General features: G+C 43.5%; 1 protein-coding gene across 2 annotated transcripts in view; it reads left to right on the top strand.

The window, feature by feature from the left end:
* The window catches only part of DYM (dymeclin), a 236,759-nt gene that overhangs the window by 47,490 nt on the left and 171,535 nt on the right, over nt 1-17,734 (top strand). For both annotated transcript variants that reach the window (XM_071580989.1, XM_071580988.1), the window contains exons 7-8: nt 6,717-6,842; nt 9,578-9,720. In XM_071580989.1, the coding sequence (XP_071437090.1) occupies nt 6,717-6,842; nt 9,578-9,720 (269 nt within the window). The remainder of the gene's footprint in view (nt 1-6,716; nt 6,843-9,577; nt 9,721-17,734) is intronic.

The following is a 17,734-nucleotide window of genomic DNA, read 5'->3' on the forward strand; positions in this document are numbered from 1 at the left end:
TAGTCCTTTAGGCACTACTTTCAGAGTATTTCCATACTTTTGATGCCCCAGGGCTGGAGCCCCTCTGCTGTGGGACAGGCTGGGAGAACTGGGGGGCTCACCTGGAGAAGAGAAGGCTCCAGGGACACCTGAAAGCCCCTGCCAGTGCCTAAAGGGGCTCCAGGAGAGCTGGTGAGGGACTGGGGACAAGGCATGGAGGGACAGGACACAGGGAATGGCTTCCCAGTGCCAGAGGGCAGGGTTAGATGGGATATTGGGAAGGAATTGTTGGCTGTGAGGGTGGGGAGATCCTGGCACAGGTTGGGCAGAGAAGCTGTGACTGCCCCTGGATCCCTGGACTTGTCCAAGGCCAGGCTGGATGGGGCTTGAAGCAGCCTGGGCTGGTGGGAGGTGTCCCTGCCCATGGCAGGAGGTGGGACTGGATGATCTTTGAGGTCCTTTCCAACCCAAACCACTCTGGGAGTGTTTGTTTCCTCATTCTTGTTCTTCTCCCACTCAAGAACACCCAGTGAGGGGAGACACAGGAGGAAATGTCAGAGGCACTTTGTGCTTCCAGTCAGTGTTTGTTGAGTGCCCCTTTGGGACAGCTCCCAAATATTTGGAGTCAGCTGTAAGGAGTGTCGTGCATTATCAGCTGCCACGGTGCATGTGTGCCATCAGTGGGTGTAAAATTAGGAGTGACTCCAACAGGAAAGATTATATTCTCTTTGAGTTGTTGTACTTGTATCCTGAGAGTGATAACCAGATATTCTACTTGCTTTTCAGTTTTCAAAACTGATCCTATTCTCTGTGGTGACTCCTCTTTCACCTTTCTGATGGGCCCTCAGGAAGCAGGGAAATGAAACCTGGTTCCTGTATGATTTGAGAGTTTTTGTATGAATCAGCCCTTTTGGCAACTCTCCTAAATTAGAAAATGGGTTACCTTTTAACCTCTTAATACTCGGAGTAGATGGCTCTGGCTGGGTGAAAGTTCAGGAGAAAACATTTGAACAGGGAGGGGGCTTGGTCTTGGGATGGGAGTTGGAATTCAGAGCTTGGTTTCTAACTGTTCAGTCTGTTTGCTCTGTAGGTGTGAAATTATTTATGAGCTCCCAGCCTCAGTGTGCTGATATAGAAATAGCTACATTTCACAGAGTAATTAAAGTGTTTACAACAGCATGTGCCTTCAGAGTGTTAATTGGAGTTCCTAGCTGAGATTTTCCTCTATGGTGCCTCTGTGCTTCACCTTGGTTTCTCTGTCAGAGCCCTCTCTGGCAGGGAGGGAACAAAGCTGAATGATTGGGAGCACAGAAAGCACTTGTGAGTTGTGCTTGGCCTTGGAGAGGAGCCAGCAGCAGCAGGATGGTGACACACAGGGAGATTGTTGGAGTTCTTGGTAGGTGATGCTGATAGAAGGTCATCCACATGGTTTTGAATGGAAAAAGCAGATGCCAGCATACTGGGAAGCTGAGGTTTTAACAGGACTGTAGTTCTTGTCCTGTTCCATGTGGAAACAGTAGTTAGGCTAAGGTTGGATGGGGCTTGGAGTAATCTGAGCTCGTGGAAGGTGTCCCTGCCCATGGCAGAGAGTGGAACCTGATCATCTTTGGAGTTCCTTCCAACTCAAACCAGTCTAGAATTCAATTACTAGAATAAAATTTACAATTTTGACACCATAATTAATTTAAAAAAGAAATCAATGAAAATGTACATTCTTGATGGAAAACCAGAAGAGAACTGATGCTGTTTCCAGTCTGTGTCCTGGAAGAGTTAGATACTGCACCCATTTCTGCTAAAGCATTGCTACTTTCAGTCTAAGTGCAGTGCTGAGGTCTCAGAGGAGCTCAGGGTCACTGTTACCAACCTGACAAAAAGCATTAAGATGGAAGGTTGTTTCTGAATTACTAGAATTTGTTACCCAGAGGAAAAATTTGTTGTGGACTCCTTATCCCTGCAAGTGTCAAAGGCCAGACTGGGCAACTGTTGGAACAACCTGGGCTAGTGGAAGGTGTCCCTGCCCATGGCAGGGGGTGGAACAAGATGAGCCTTAAGGTCCTTTCCAACCAATTCTGTGGTTTGATGATTCTGATTTTTGTCTTTTGATTTAATGAGTTGTTATCTAAAGAGTACTATAATTCAGACTGTGTGGGGTTGTTTAAATTAGAAGTGCTTGTTGAAATGATCTGGCCTCGTTTGCTTTTGGAAGGAATCCACTGCTGTATCAGTTTCCCATTGAAATGGAGATACTGAGCACATGTTAAATACATGCACACATTTGTTGTAGTATGGGGAAATCTTGTATTTTGGAGCTCAAGTTGTCGTTCTGTGAGGAATCCATAATTTAAGATAATCTCCAAAATATATGACATGTCTTTTCTTTAGAGAGTAAACGTTTACATAGAAGGTTTGTTGCCAGAAATCAGTTTTAACGTGCAAGAACCTGGACCTTTTCCATCTGGTTCAAGGAACAGGCACTTGCTTTGTGTCACTGAGTAAGAAAATGCAATACAAGGACAGCTACCTGTAAAAAGGAGAGAACCCAAAGAGGGAAATGGTTGCTGTGATTTCAAGAGTTCAGTCTGTGCCAGATTCTTTCCTCATGAAAAGTGCATGTCTTGAGAGACAAGAGAATATTGTCTGGTAGCTTTTCCACCTGATATGTGAATATATCCTCCAGTGGAAAGGGGAGAGAGAGAAAGAAAGAGGAAAAAATTGAGGATAACTATTGAATGTCCAAATATTTATTCTCTAAATGAGAAAATCCAGGAGGAGGAAAAGACCTGTGTATGTTTTGATACATTGCTGTATGAAGTCCATTTTCTCAGGACATGAACTTTGTCTGAGTCCTGTGGGTTTTGTTTTGTTTTATAAGACACTCGAGAAGGGGAAAAAAAGCCCCAAATGCCACAGAAACTGAAAACAACATGCAGTTGTTCTGGTTTTCTGAAATAAATAGCCAAATAATTTTGACATGTAATTGATACATGAGTTCATTATTTCTAGTTTCCTTCTTATCTGCAAGCAGACAGTTTTCAGAGGAAGTTGAAGATCAGCATAAATTCCATGTAAAGTCATTCTGTAAGACTGATTGCCTTGAATAAAATAAAATCAAAACCAAGACCTTCCATTCTATAGTCTCTCAATATAAATAAACAGTATTTTCTTTGAAGTTAAAAGAGGTTCCTGGTAGTTCTTGTGACCCTTTGGAAATGCTTGAGTTTCAGAAAACCGTACATTTGACCCTTGGTGGAGAAAATACTTTTGCTCTGAATCTTTATCCTTGTGCTGATAAATTAAGGGTGACTGTAGCTGAGGGGTTACCCCCGATATCAGGGCCCTGGTTGTGTTTATGTCAGGGCAGATTTAATTTGAACAGATTCTACAGGTTGAGTGGAATGTTTCTGCAGTTAAATGTGCCCTGTCTGGGTTTTGAATGGAGAGAAAATGAGAATAACTCACTGACTGGGGCTGCATGAATTTAGCTGTTCGTTTTTTTCTTTCAGAGTTATGCAAGGATATTGAAAGCAGATCTTTTTCTCCCAAAAGTTTACTTAATACATTACAGTAACCTCTTTGCTTATTTTTTTAATGCTGATTCTTATCAAAACAGAAAACAATTTTGTAATGTTTCCTCAAATTTGCTATTACACTTGTATGGCTTATCAGTAAAATGGATGGAAGAATCACTGAAATGGAGAAAAAGTATAATAAACTCCAGAATTTATTTCCTTTGTGCAAAGGGACTCGGTTCCTGTTGTAGTGTGTCATGAAGTGACCCTTTTCATTCATTAGCTGAAGATGGGAGACCTTGTTCTTGTATTCTCAGCCCTTGGTAATAATGATGAACTTCTGAAGGTTTTTTAACAAAAGTATTTTTCCAAGCTGTTGTTTTTATTTTGATAGAAAAATGTTTCTTAGGGGTTTTTTTTTCTGGTGGCTAAACCTCTGATAGTTGAGATATAGATATCTATCTATATATGTATATATGTGTTTGTGTGTTCTTTTCTGTGCTTGGGATGAGGGTGGGTGGTGGATTTTGCAGCATCCCTGGTTTGGAGAGGCAGTGGGTGCTGCTCTGGGCTGGTTTAAAGGTAAACTGTCAGTTGAAACAACACAAAGGAGATTATAAGTCGGAGCTACAGTTTAATAACAACATTACAATAAATGCAATGGGTTTAACAAAGAGAAATTGGGTTTAACCCCCAAACCCACCAGTGTAACCCACCCCCTGGGGCACAAACACAGGGGGGTTTGGTGGCCCCTGTGCTGAGCCCCACGTGGTTCCACCGAGGCCAAAGGAAAAGGAAGGGACAAACCTGTTGGTGCAGATGATGGCACAGTCTGGGCGAGAGTGGGGGGCTCCTCCTGTCCAGGTTCTGCTCCTCCTCTGGATCCAATGAGTGGTCCCCAAGTCCCCAAACCTCAAGATTCTCTCCCCTCAGGTGCAGGTGGGAGCCCCCAGTGCCTCCCCCAGGGCAGGGAGTTCCACACTGGGGGATCTGACTCTGGGAGTCAGGGGGGATTTTGGAATGGTTGGTGGCCCCTGAGCAGAGCTGAGCCCTCAGGTGGGTGTGGAGGTGCCAAGGAGTCCCTGGAGGGGAGTTGTCCCAGCTCCTCTGCCAGGCTTCTTTCCCAGCCAGCTCCCAGCCTGAGGGCTCAGCTGTGCCCTGGGCAGCTGCTGCCAATGGGCCATTGGGAACAGTTGTGGGCAATGAATGGAGGGTTTAGAATGCACAGCTTTGGTCACCCCCACACAGGGATAAACTGGTCCCACCTGCTGAACTGGGACATGCTCCCAGCACAGCCTTGCTTCTGACTGGGCTGAATTTGCAGAGGAACCACATCAGAGTGTAACCTGTGGCCTGTTCTAATTATCATCATTTACACTGGTGAACTTCCTTAGGAGTGGGCAAAAAGTCAAGTAACTCACAGAAACTAAAACTAATTAGAAGAGACTTTGTGATTTTTAGGTGGTACTCAAGCTGTACCTCTTTCCCTGATCTGTAAGTTATTAGGGGTTCACATGAGCAAATCAGACAGCAGCAAATAAAAACTGAGTTTGCATAACCTTCACTTTCAGAAACATTTTTGTATCAGATGTGCTGCTTTTTTATGGATTGTGATCCTGGAAATCGTGATTCCAGTTTGCTGTTGGCTTCGAGTAAATAACTGCACTCTCTGCTCGGAAACTCTGGCACCCAGAAACTTCACACTTCACTGTATTGTGTGTTATTTACAGTATCTCTGGCAGCACACTTGAGAATATTAAATTATTTGAGAGTGTTAAAAATCAGATAGATTTCTTCTAAATGAAATCCTGTTTGTTTTGGTAAGGACCACACCAGTTCTGATCCTGAGAGTAATGCAAATACAGTCTTGTCTGGGTTTAATTAATTTGGTTCAGGACATTGCACTGTAGTTTTCAAGTCATCATTATTTGAAAGAGCACTTGGTTTTATATCTGTTTTAACTGTTGAGAAGAACAATTTTGGAAGGTGACATAGTAACAAAGTAAAACTTCATCACTGATTAAACACCTGTGGATGCTCATTTGTTGTTTGGTGGTTTGGTTGGGATTTTTAAAAAAATTTAAATAGAGATACTATAAACATTTTAATTTTACAATAATAAATAGATTTTGAATTTTTAGTAGATCCCAGGTCAAAAAACCTTGGTAATTGATGCAAGTTGTAAGTTAACAATACTGGATTGTGAAGCAACACTGTGAAAATTAAATAGTGACAGCAGGGAAAACATTAAAAGCACTTGTGGTAACAATAATAATCCTTAATAGCAATATTTGTAAGGAATTACTGGATGGTTCTGTTGCACCAAATGAAGTGTCTCTTTTTGGAGAAGGAAATGATGGTCTTTGGTTGAAAGCAAGAATGGTGCTGATTCATGTCCAAGTTAATTCATTGTGTTTTAGGTTTTCTGCATCCTGCAGTTTATTACTGACTACAGCAGCAAATGCCTTTTTCCTGTCCCTTTTAAAAGGAAGATATGTAACAAAATCATTGCAGACAGAGGTAGGAATATAAAGCACAAGATACCCTAAATAGTGGGTCTGTCATCCACTTTGCTGCACAGCCTTTCCTAATCAACCTGGACTTAATGAGCTTTGCTGACCTGTCTGGTGTCAGTGTTCAATCATCACAGCACATCCTTTGGGATTGTCTGGAGTATCTTGAAACTTTCTACTTCCCTGTTACCTCAAAACTATCATTTGAAGCTGAACAATTTATGTGGTCTCCTGATACCCTGAGCTTTTTGTACACTTGAACTACCATTTGTATAGTCTATTTCTTTCATAGGAATCTGCTTTTCCTGGCAGATGGAGGTGTGTTTGGTTAGCTGGACATTCCCTGACTTTGCATAAAGGTTTTGTGACAATTTCATTTAACAGGACAAAGGGCACACTCTTGTGATATATTTACTATTTTTGGGATGGAGTGTAATCTGAAAACTGCAGCTGGAGTGTTCTGGGCAATACCTCACTGTTTTTACATAGTTTTGTCTTTTGGCCTATCAAAGGAAGTGCTTATGTCTAAGAAAAACAACCCTGTTTTGGTGTGAAATGGTTCTGTGTTTCTTGAGTTTGTTGTTTATGTGTTCCCAGTCGAAACTGTCTGTGCTACACAGTCTGTAACTTCAGGTGAAGCTGGAAGTGTTCTTGGAAGTCGGTTTGTAAACAAACCCAACAGATTAATCTCTACAAATTCTCCCTTTTCCCACAGAGATATCACATACAGCATTTCTCTGGAAGCTGTGACAACTCTCATCGTGTTCCTCTCATGCCAGTTATTCCACAAGGAAATTCTACGAGAGAGCATCATTCACAGATACCTGATGCACGGTCGATGGTATGTCCTGCTCTGGGGTGGTGCCTGGTGGCAGAGCAAATGCTTCTGATCACTTCTTGTTGTTTGTACCTGGAAACAAAAGGCAGCAAAATACATTTTCATAGAAAACTTGTTCTGCTCGAAAGAAAAGAGAACACAAAAGCAAACACTTGTAAAGGCTGTTGGAGGGTTTCAGACTTAAATCTAAGAATCCAGACATCAGTAAAACTATTCGTGAGAAAATTTTGATTTTTTGAGGGTAATTTCATTGACTTATAGCAGCATTCACTTTTCAGGATGGTTCTTTTTTTTTTGCTTCAGCTCTGGGTGTTTTCCTGTAGCACTGCAGCCTGGTTAACCCATGTAGGTCAGAAGTGCCAAAGGCTTCTTGCCATACAAATAAAATAGGCAGCCCTTGCAAAGACACCAGTGTGTGCTATGCTGAGCTGAAGGAAATACTTAGCAGGTGATAAACTTGGTTGTGTGAGTAATACCACTTGCTCTGGCAAGTTGGTTGTTGTGTTTAAATGCTTTGTTCACAGTGGCTTATATGCATTTTAGGCTCTCATTCATCCTCGTTCAACTTTAGGTTCCACATGGGCAGGTTTTTGATAAACATATTTATTGCCTGGCTTTCTGATGTTACTACCAGGTGTGAAACAGAGATTCTGCTCTGGGGTGATGTGCAGAGAAGAGCAACGAGGCTGGAGAAGGGACTGGAGCACAAGTGCTGTGGGGAGAGGCTGAGGGAGCTGGGGGTGTTTAGCCTGGAGAAGAGGAGGCTCAGAGGTGACCTCAGCACTGTCTGGAACTGCCTGAAGGGAAGTTCTGGCCAGCTGGGGGTTGGTCTCTTCTCCCAGGCACTCAGCAATAGGACAAGGGGGCACGATGGGCTCAAGCTCTGCCAGGGGAAACTGAAGTTGGAGATGAGAAAAAACTTCTTTGCAGAGAGAGTGCTCAGGCATTGGAATGGGCTGCCCAGAGAGGGGGTGGATTCCCCATCCCTGGAGGTTTTTCAGCTGAGCTTGGCCGTGGCACTGAGTGCCATGATCTGGTAAAGGGACTGGAGTTGGACCAAGGGTTGGACTTGATGATCTCAGAGGGCTTTTCCAACCCAATCCATTCTGTGATTCTCAGCTTGGAGCACGGGTCAGACGTCAGTCTGAAACAGGGCAGGGGCAGAGCCTCAGGGTGTGTGGGGTCTGGTGGTACTTAAATTTCTGATCTGAAGGAGTTGAGGATTTGGGGGGAAATGGAAAATGTTTGGGAGAAGAGTTAGTATGTGATCTGATTTGGGAGTGGCAGGTGACCCCTGGAAAGAAAGGTGGGAATGTGGTGCCAGGGAGCCCAGAGCAGTGTGAGGAGTTGAAGGGGTACAGGTCTGGTGTCCCACTCCTGAGGGGAAGGCAGCACCCAGGATTTGTAGGTTTTCCTGGTCAAAAGGAATGACAAAAGGCAGAGGGTCTGCAAACACTCACAGAGTTTTGTTAGTAAATTACACACCTGTTCTGGAAATTGGGGTGTCAGTCCCTGACCTCCATTGCAAGCACATGGCGGTGGGTTTGGATAAAGGGGTGGGGTGAAAGGGAGGAGAGACACAAAGAGAGAATGACAGAGAGATGGGTCAAAGAGGGGGAGAGAGAAAGGAAAGGAGAGAGATCACCGCTCCTGACTCCAGCTGAGGGGTGTCCAGGGTCCTGGGGTGCTGTCCAGCCCTCCTAGTGACACCTTTTAAGTTTTCCTCTCCCTGGAGAGAAGTTTCTTGCTTTCCTTGCAAATTAATTCTCGTACACTGTCTGTTCTCCAGACCTTTCTGGGAATGGGCCAGAAGGTTTGAGGGTGGTGGGTGGTCTGATCCCCCCACTAGTCCATGCCTGTTGCTCACTCTCACTCCTGTCCCATGTTGTGCTGGTCTCCAGGAGCCAGAACAGGGATGTTTGTTCTGCCCTACCTCCATAGGGCACTTGCTGCAGCCACATCCTGCTCTTTGTCACACATGTTATTACCAGCAATCCTTGGCAGGGATTCCTGAAAATCCTTGGTTGGTTCCACAGCCATCCAGCTATCAGTGTTTGGGACATACACATTAACCCCTTATCTTCCTGGCTTCTACTAGTGGTTAGAGGGTTCATCCTAGCACAGTTCTGTCTTTTCACCTCTGTATCAGATGGGAATGGGCACTGTGTGTTTGCTTCTCTGGAAATCCTGCTCAGTTTGGAAATACTACAAATTCTTATTTAAGCCCAACAAACTTTATGTGCGTTTGTCAAACTCGCTGGTGTGTGGTCAGTTGTTTCATTGGTCTCTGCAAATTTATAGAATGCTTTAGTGGGAGATCTGTAAGATTGGTCTGAGCTGCACACACAGACAAAGTTACTGTGGTGTGGAGAAATGCTGCTGTTGCCTGTTCTGTGTGACCGAAGCATTGAAGGAAAACTGAGCAAATACAACGTTTCTTACCCTTGCATGAATATTTTTCAGGTTGTGTTATGAGGTGAGTATGACAATTCAACATACTAAGTGGTTTGTTTTAAAGTAATACTGGAAAAAGAAAACAAAAGGTGGTTTCCATGACCCTGGGCAGCTTTGCATAGACAAAGCTTTGGTGTTCTTTCCCTGCCCAGTCTGGTCAGTGCTAGAAGAGTTCCTGACTATCTTTGATGCCAAACACCAGCCTTTGCTCCCTGCCTGGGATTTGTGGTGCCATTTTTTTGTGAGTTATGAGTCAAATAAAGCTGTTTTCTTTCTCTTTCCAGTCTCCCATACACCAGCAGACTTGTGAAAACTTTGCTGTATAATTTCATTAGACAAGAGAGAAGCCCTCCTCCAGGGACCCAAGTCTTTCAGCAGCAAACAGATGGAGGAGGATTGCTTTATGGAATTGCATCTGGGGTGGCAAGTGAGTCTGATTTTCTATAAATTTTACTTCAAACCATATGAAGCATTGCTTTCTGTGTGACCTCTCCTGCAAACACACCTGTAGCCCATTTCTTTCTCAGCAAGTGATGGCAGTGTAGAAAAGCTGTCCACAGGCCTGCTTGGATTGTAATCCTGCCTGGGCCATCTTGAGATGTGTTAGAATCTGAGGCAATTATACCTGCAGGACAACAGATGGTGAAAGTATCACCTAGTCCCTGTTATTTTTTTTACTGACATAACAAAAAATACCTCAACCAACCGAGTAGTGCCCTATTGGATAAATCACATGATTTGAGTTAATTACAACGTTGTAAGAAATAGTTTCATGTGCTTGTTTGATTCTTTATAATTACTCAGGGGATATGGTGACCTACTCTGTGACTGTGCTTGGACCAGGTTGGCTCAAGGGGTCCCTCCAAATAAGGGTTTTGTGATGTAAGGGAATGACCTATATAGGAATTTTTGTAACACATTGCAGTGAATACCTTTCACAGTAAGTTAACTGATATTTTTTCCTGATTAGTATGATTAGATTCTGACTTTTCACGGGTGGACTGTTTGCTATTGAGAAAAACTGCCTGAAGAACAGGAAAGACTTGATGCCATTCTTTGTTCAGAAAAAGGTTTCTCGTGCTTGTTATACTGTGTTTTGGTTGGTGGTTGCTTTCTTCCCCATGCCAGATGTGTTTTACTGGTGTGTATTACACATAAAAATTATTCCTAAAGTTTTTACTTCTCCACCTAGTAGGAATAAAACATAATATGGTGCTAACAGTAAAGGTAGACGTTATTTTCCTTCTCCCCGATAAACTAAATAACTCTTTGCCAGTCAGCTGCTGTTAAAAACGATACTATTTATTCTTCTCTTTTGTGAAATCCATTCACTGGCAGCATCCCTAGGGAATATTAAAGTTCAGGCCGCAACTGGTCTGCCAGAAAATCCTTCCCAGTGCGTGGCAGTGCACGGGGCTGTCCTCATGGAGGCAGCAGGGTTGCATTGGTAACATCAATGCTCAGAAAGCAGTGGCTTGGTTTGCAACGCTCTTAAACAGACAAAATTAATTAAATTGTTCCTTACAGTGTTTCATTCAGGAGTTCCATCAGGTATATTCTTTTCCCTCATTTCAACTGCAGGAGAAAATTGCACTTGAAGATTGCACTGAACTTGTTTTTCTACATCAGTTTTCAGTATCTGTTTGTAGTTTTACAGTTCTTGACGTGTATTTTGCTATTACCTGATTGTGTTACTGTTCTGATCTCTTTAATATCTTTCTGCCTCAGCCCTGCCACAGGCAGAACATCCTCCTTCCTTTCTTCTGGTTGCTGGATTCATTTGTAAACCCATCCACATTGCCAGGCTCCATCCTGTCTCTGTAACACCTCTGGTACTACGTCCCCCACAACTTTTTACTTGTTGTATATCAAGTTTCCATGTCTTAATGCAAACTCTTAAGGTTTCAACCTATGTCTGCTTTTGTCTTTTCCCACACTTCCACCCTTCACTCCTCCTGCACCATTCCCTTAACAGCTCCTTTGGTGTACGCCTACGCCTGTTTTCTTGCCTCTTTCAGGAGTACCTGAAGTGCCATCTCTTCTCCCAGCAAATTAAATATCGTGATTTAAAGCTTCAAGAAGAGCAGCCTTTATAAAAAGCTTTCTATTTTCCTGCCTGGGAAAGGGGAAAAAATAAGTACCACATCCTGTTAGAAAATAGAAATGTTTTTTTCTGTCTGTGCCCAAACAGTTGGTTGATGGGGCCTTTTTTTTTTTATATTTTTTGCCTTTATAAGATGTTACACTGCAGATAGATGAAGCCTGGACACAGTAGAATTGGTGGAATAAATGGCATATTTGCCCATCTGATCTCTGAATTAACTCATATCAATCCTTTGGTTTATGTAGGATCAGGTACATGGGTAGAGTGCAGTACAGATCAGCATAGAGCAAACTGTTATGGAACAGAGGCAAGTGTTGAGCAGTGAACAGCTGTGGAAAACTTTGATGTGATTTCTGTGTTGTATTTTTTTTGTGTGTATTCTTTACAGGATAGGGATTGACAGAAGAATGGAAGAATTGAAAATTCACTTTTATGTTGCTGAGTGCATTTTAAATACCACATAATGCTTAAGATAAGTTTGCTGAAGGAGCCTAACTATAATCTACTTAGGATGAAAGGACATAGTAGCCTGGTTTTAAATTTATTTTTTTCCATGTGAAATTTAAGACCTAAAATAATTATTGTACTTATTTAACTTGATACCACAGTAATCTACGTGACTATGTATTATATTGTGCCTATTTGGTAGTCACTTACACAGCAGCAGGAGATCAACAAACTCTTAAAAGCACCATATTTTAAATCCACCCCCCTTTTCCTTCCTTGTGATTCAGCAGGAGTGATAATTATACACAATATGAACAGAAGTTTACCCTTTCCCACAGTTAACCTTCTCCTGCTTCTCATCCTTCATAGTCTGTTTTTTTTTCCCTCTCCTGAGCCTCCTTAGCTCTGAAACTGCACAGCAACATCCTCAACCCAGTTACTTCTGGGTTTGGTCCCAGACTGCATCCAGGTTATCTGTTTGCCAGTACCTTTGTCCATCCAGGATATAAAACACCTGGATTAGACTCCTAATACCAATTCCAGCATCCTCCAGTAGTCAGAGAAACATTTGCAGACTTGGAAGGAGGGCAAAAAGAATGATATTAATTTTTGTAATTTAATAAAGAATATTAGAATAAAATCATAGAATCATAGAATGGATTGGGTTGGAAAAGACCTCCGAGATCATCAAATCCAACCCTTGGTCCAACTCCAGTCCCTTTACCAGATCATGGCACTCAGTGCCACGGCCAAGCTCAGCTGAAAAACCTCCAGGGATGGGGAATCCACCCCCTCTCTGGGCAGCCCATTCCAATGCCTGAGCACTCTCTCTGCAAAGAATTTCCTCCTGCTCTCCAACTTCAATTTCCCCTGGCAGAGCTTGAGCCCATCGTGCCCCCTTGTCCTATTGCTGAGTGCCTGGGAGAAGAGACCAACCCCCACCTGGCCAGAACTTCCCTTCAGGCAGTTCCAGACAGTGCTGAGGTCACCTCTGAGCCTCCTCTTCTCCAGGCTAAACACCCCCAGCTCCCTCAGCCTCTCCCCACAGCACTTGTGCTCCAGTCCCTTCTCCAGCCTCGTTGCTCTTCTCTGGCCCCGCTCCAGCCCCTCAATCTCTTGCCTCAACTGAGGGGCCCAGAACTGAACACAACACTCAAGGTGTGGCCTCCCCAAGGCAGAGTCCAGGGGAAGGGTCACTGCCCTGGGCCTGCTGGCCACGCTAGTTTGGATCCAGGCCAGGATCCCCTTGGCCTTCTTGGCCACCTGGGCACACTGGTGGCTCCTGTTGAGCTTCCTGTCCCTCAGTGCCCCCAGGTCCCTCTGCCTGGCTGCTCTCCAGCCACTCTGTGCCCAGCCTGGAGCACTGCAGGGGGTTGGGGTGGCCAAAGGGCAGGACCTGCACTTGGCCTTGTTGAACTTCATCCCACTGGAATCAGCCCATCTCTCCAGTCTATCCAGATCCCTCTGCAGAGCCCTCCTGCCTTCCAGCAGGTCAACACTCCCTCCCAGCTTGGTGTCATCAGCAAATTCGCTGATGATGGACTCAATCCCCTCATCTGAATCATCAATAAAGATGTTAAACAGGACTGGACCCAACACTGACCCCTGGGGGACACCACTGGTGACCAGCTGGACACAGCTCCATTCACCAGCACTCTCTGGGCCCGACCCTCCAGCCAGCTCCTGACCCAGCAGAGGGTACACCTGTCCAAGCCATGGGCTACCAGCTTTTCCAGGAGTATATTATGGGAGACAGTGTCTCTATACTGAATCAGCTTTGCTTTGTCTTTGCAGTCTTTCTGTTTGTGTGCAAAATAATTGTGAAATACAGTGTAGTGAGGGCATAAATCAGCTCTAAGCACAGACTATTCTGAGTTGGAAGGAACCCACATGGATCATCGAGTCCAGCTCTTAAGTCAATGACATCAAGATGCATGGCAGTAGAAATTAGATATTAGAAACTCATTTATTGGAAACTACAAATTCACATTTCTTGGTTCACAACATACATTGAACCAACTTCCTGTCAAAAAAGTCTTTTTTTTTTGGCTATTCATGCCCTCTTCTTTTCTTGCTGAGTATTATTAGCCTATGCCAATTCATGGTCTACAGTCAACCAACTTGACTTTTTGTGGACGAGGATTTTTTTTTAATTAGTCATTTTATTGCTTGCAAAATAAAATCCTTGTTACAGCGAGGAACTGCCAGATGATGTGCTAACAGGGAAATGTTAGTGCTGCCCAAGACTATTGAAAAAGAAGTGGATTTAAATGATTTCCTTTTAAATAGTTGATCCAGTTTATACTTTGCTATTAAAAAACCCCAAAGATTTTAATTCAGCTTGCAGGACTAAGGAGTTACTGCAACAGTAAGTTCTAATTGACTTGGTTTGTGCTGTTTGGGTTTTTTATAGATGTAATGGGCACAATATTAAATCTGTAAGGAACTAAAGAAGAGGCAGTAACCATATTCATCTTCATTAGTCACCCAGTCATCATCACAACTAATCTGCCCACCAAGATACTGTTGTAGCATTAATATAAACTGCAGAATTCAGTGGGTAGTGATCAATGATGACTTGTTTTCTCATGTATGTGCTCTTTGGTTGGAACTAGACAAACATTCCTGGCCACTAATGACTTTATATCATGCAAGTAAAATGCTTTACTCTGCATTATGCTGTTGATCATTAAAGTACTTGAATATGTCTGACCTGTGTTGTACTTCTCTGATTTATATATTCTGTAGCTTATTCCTATATTTAATGGTTCTACTTTGTGGTAATAGAAGCACTTGCAGGTTAATCTTTACCTTAATAAGAAAACTATTTCTTAATATTTAATGTTTTATGTTAATACCTTTGTCTTCTTCAATTTTACCTGGCCTGATTTGTAATAGTTAGATTAAAATATATCCAAATAGAGAGACACAGAAAGCTACAAGCTACCAGCAATGTAGTTATTTCTTGTGGTTCCACCAACCTTCTGTTCTGCTGACAGATATTTCATGCTGCTTGTTTGTGCCTTCCAGAGCCTTTTCATGATGTGTCACAGATCTGATGTATGATCTGCTTCATAATTACAGCCTTGTCTGTTGCTGGTGCTTAGTCAATGTTTAGTTGCCTCTTCATGCTCACCACAGCAGAAATGTGGATCTGAGCTTTTTGTACCAGTTCTGTCTGTTCATCTTTGTTTTTCCCTGTTCTGGAAGCCCATAGCAGCATTGTCTTCTTGTCACTGTAACTGTGGTGTTTTCACCTGCCTGGATGGGAAGATTTAGATAGTTTTCAGATCTTTAACCTTTCTCTTGGTTCCTCTGGAGATGTGCTTGACCCAGGGCAAAACAAGTGGCTGCAGTTCAAGCACATGTTCTTTGAGGATAAGTAGTTGAGTGTTTATAATTGTGTAGCTGTGGTGGGGTCAGTCTGAAAAAGCTGCTGATGGAGCAGCTCCATCCTGACCAAAATCTGTGCTTGGAGCTGGTTTGGAGTTGGGATGAGTTTGGATGCCAGAGCAGTGCCTCAGTGTCCCCTTTGAGAATATTCATGTTTTCATGAGTAAAACTCATGAAAAAGTACAGAAAAACCTTGTCTCTCGTATAAATACAGACCAGAGATGTGTTGACTATCAAGCTCTTAGGCACTTGCTTTGACATACACTGTGTTCTTTGTTTTTTTCTTGCAATCTATTGTACCTTTGTGTTTTTGAATGATGTGAAAGTATAAAATGGTTATACAGCAACAACACTTCTAGTGGCACTTGGCTCCAGCTCCACCAAACTCCTGGGGCTTTTCAGCTGCAAAGATCTGAAACCAGAAGAGTTGTAGTGTAATTTTTAAAGAAATATTAATGATCTGAGGGCTGGAGCTCCTCTGCTCTGGAGCCAGGCTGGGAGAGCTGGGGGGGCTCACCTGGAGAAGAGAAGGCTCCAGGGACACCTGAGGGCCCCTGCCAGTGCCTAAAGGGGCTCCAGGAGAGATGGGCAGGGACCTGGGACAACGGATAGAGGGACAGGACACAGGGAATGGGTGCCCAGTGCCAGAGGGCAGGGTTAGATGGGATATTGGGAAGGAATTGCTGTTTGGAGGGTGGGGAGGCCCTGGCACAGGTTGGACAGAGAAGCTGTGGTTGTCCCTGGATCCCTGGAAGTGTCTAAGGCCAGTTTGGACAGGGCTTGGAGCAACCTGGGCTGGTGGAAGGTGTCCCTGCCCATGGCTTTAAGGTCCCTTCCAACCCAAACCATCCTGGGATTCCATGAAATTGTTCAGTTGTGAGCTCCACCAACATGTTTGTGACAGTAAGCTACCCTTAATTACAAGTAGCTGAACATGTAGCAGAGACTTTTTTACTCTATGAGCTCTGCTCTTTTCATAGGCATTGATGGCAGTGATAGCAAAGCATTCTTTCTCAGAAGAGCAATTTATACTGTGAGTTCCTGGGCTTGATAGTTCTTGGAAGTCTTCCATTGACACTGGTGAGAGTTTAAGTGCCTGCAGGGAGGGGTCAGAGCACAGACCAGGCTCTGCTCGGGGTCCCTGCCATGGGACAAGAGGAACAGGCAGGAACTGATGCCCAGGAAGTTCTCCTGGACAGGAGGAAGAATTTCTTTGCTGTGCAGTGACCAAGCTCTGAATAGAGACCAGAGAGGGCGTGGAGTCTCCTCCCTGAGGATATCCCAGAGCCCTCTGGACACAGTCGCATGCTGTGTGCTCTGGGATGGCCCTGCTGGAGCAGATGCCTCCCTGTGGTCACTTCCAGCCTGCCCTGCTCTGGGATTCTGTGAAACTGCAGGGTTTTTTATTTCCTTTGGAGAGGCTGATGCTCCTGGGGACCCTTGGCCACCACCACTCCACCCTTTGACAAAGTAGTCCATACTAAACATTCTCAAATTTTAGAGTGTTTTTAAATTGTGTAAAGTCTGTTTTCTGTGATGTCCACCCCACACTGTCCAGGCTTGTGGAGTGCTGGGAGCTCTGCTGTTCCTGTATGGAGCCTGTCAGCTGTTTGGAGCAGGGACCAGCAATGCACAGCAGAGTGAGGCTGTGGTTCATGACCACGGCTTCTGATTTCTGTGGTCATACAAATCCTAATTGTAACCATATGCTCCAGCTTGTTTACTGAGAGTGCTGCAGCAAGTTTCACGAGGTGTGCTGGTGATTTATCTCTGTGACATTTATCCTGATATTCCAAAACCTGAACGGCTTCAAATAACCCATTATAAAAGAAAAAAAAAGAAAACCTATTGGCTCAAAAATGATTTTTTTTAATTCTTCAGAGGAAATTGCTTGTTAAAGGAAACTAAGAAGCAAACTGATGTGTTGTATTAAATAAAGTTTTAAAACTTGGTGTCTTGCAAGGAGTAGGTCTAGAGTTTTTGGTGACCATCCTTCTGGATGACACATACAAATTGTATTGGGTTGATACATGAGTAAAAGAATGGTGGTTTTTGCAGTAATGTGGGATATTAAAGTATGGCCTGTGACTTACAACTCCATAAGGGATTTATTCTTCATAATTCTGAAAATATCTGCAGTGACCTGCTCAGGTTGTGATGTTCCACTGCACATTTTCTGATGAAAATGGCTCTGTAATTCAGGGAAAAAGGATGATCTGTTTAGTTCCAGATGCACTGATGCCACATTATGAATGGTTTAGACTTGATGTCTGTTTACTGGCAGGTCCCCTGGATGAGTAGGAAAGTGAATGAACTGGGGAAACTGAGCTGCATTTCAGGTCGTGGTGAGGAACTCTGATAAAGCACAATAAATTCTATGTTTTTTGTACTATTCTTTGTTAAAATTTGTTTTTCAGGTCTGCTAATGGGTTAAATCCACCCAAAGCTGCATTTGTTAATAAATTACATGTTATTAAATTACACATTAACTGTTTTC

This window comes from Pithys albifrons, chromosome Z, assembly GCF_047495875.1.
Source record: "Pithys albifrons albifrons isolate INPA30051 chromosome Z, PitAlb_v1, whole genome shotgun sequence".
NCBI classification, from domain to species: Eukaryota; Metazoa; Chordata; class Aves; order Passeriformes; family Thamnophilidae; genus Pithys; species Pithys albifrons.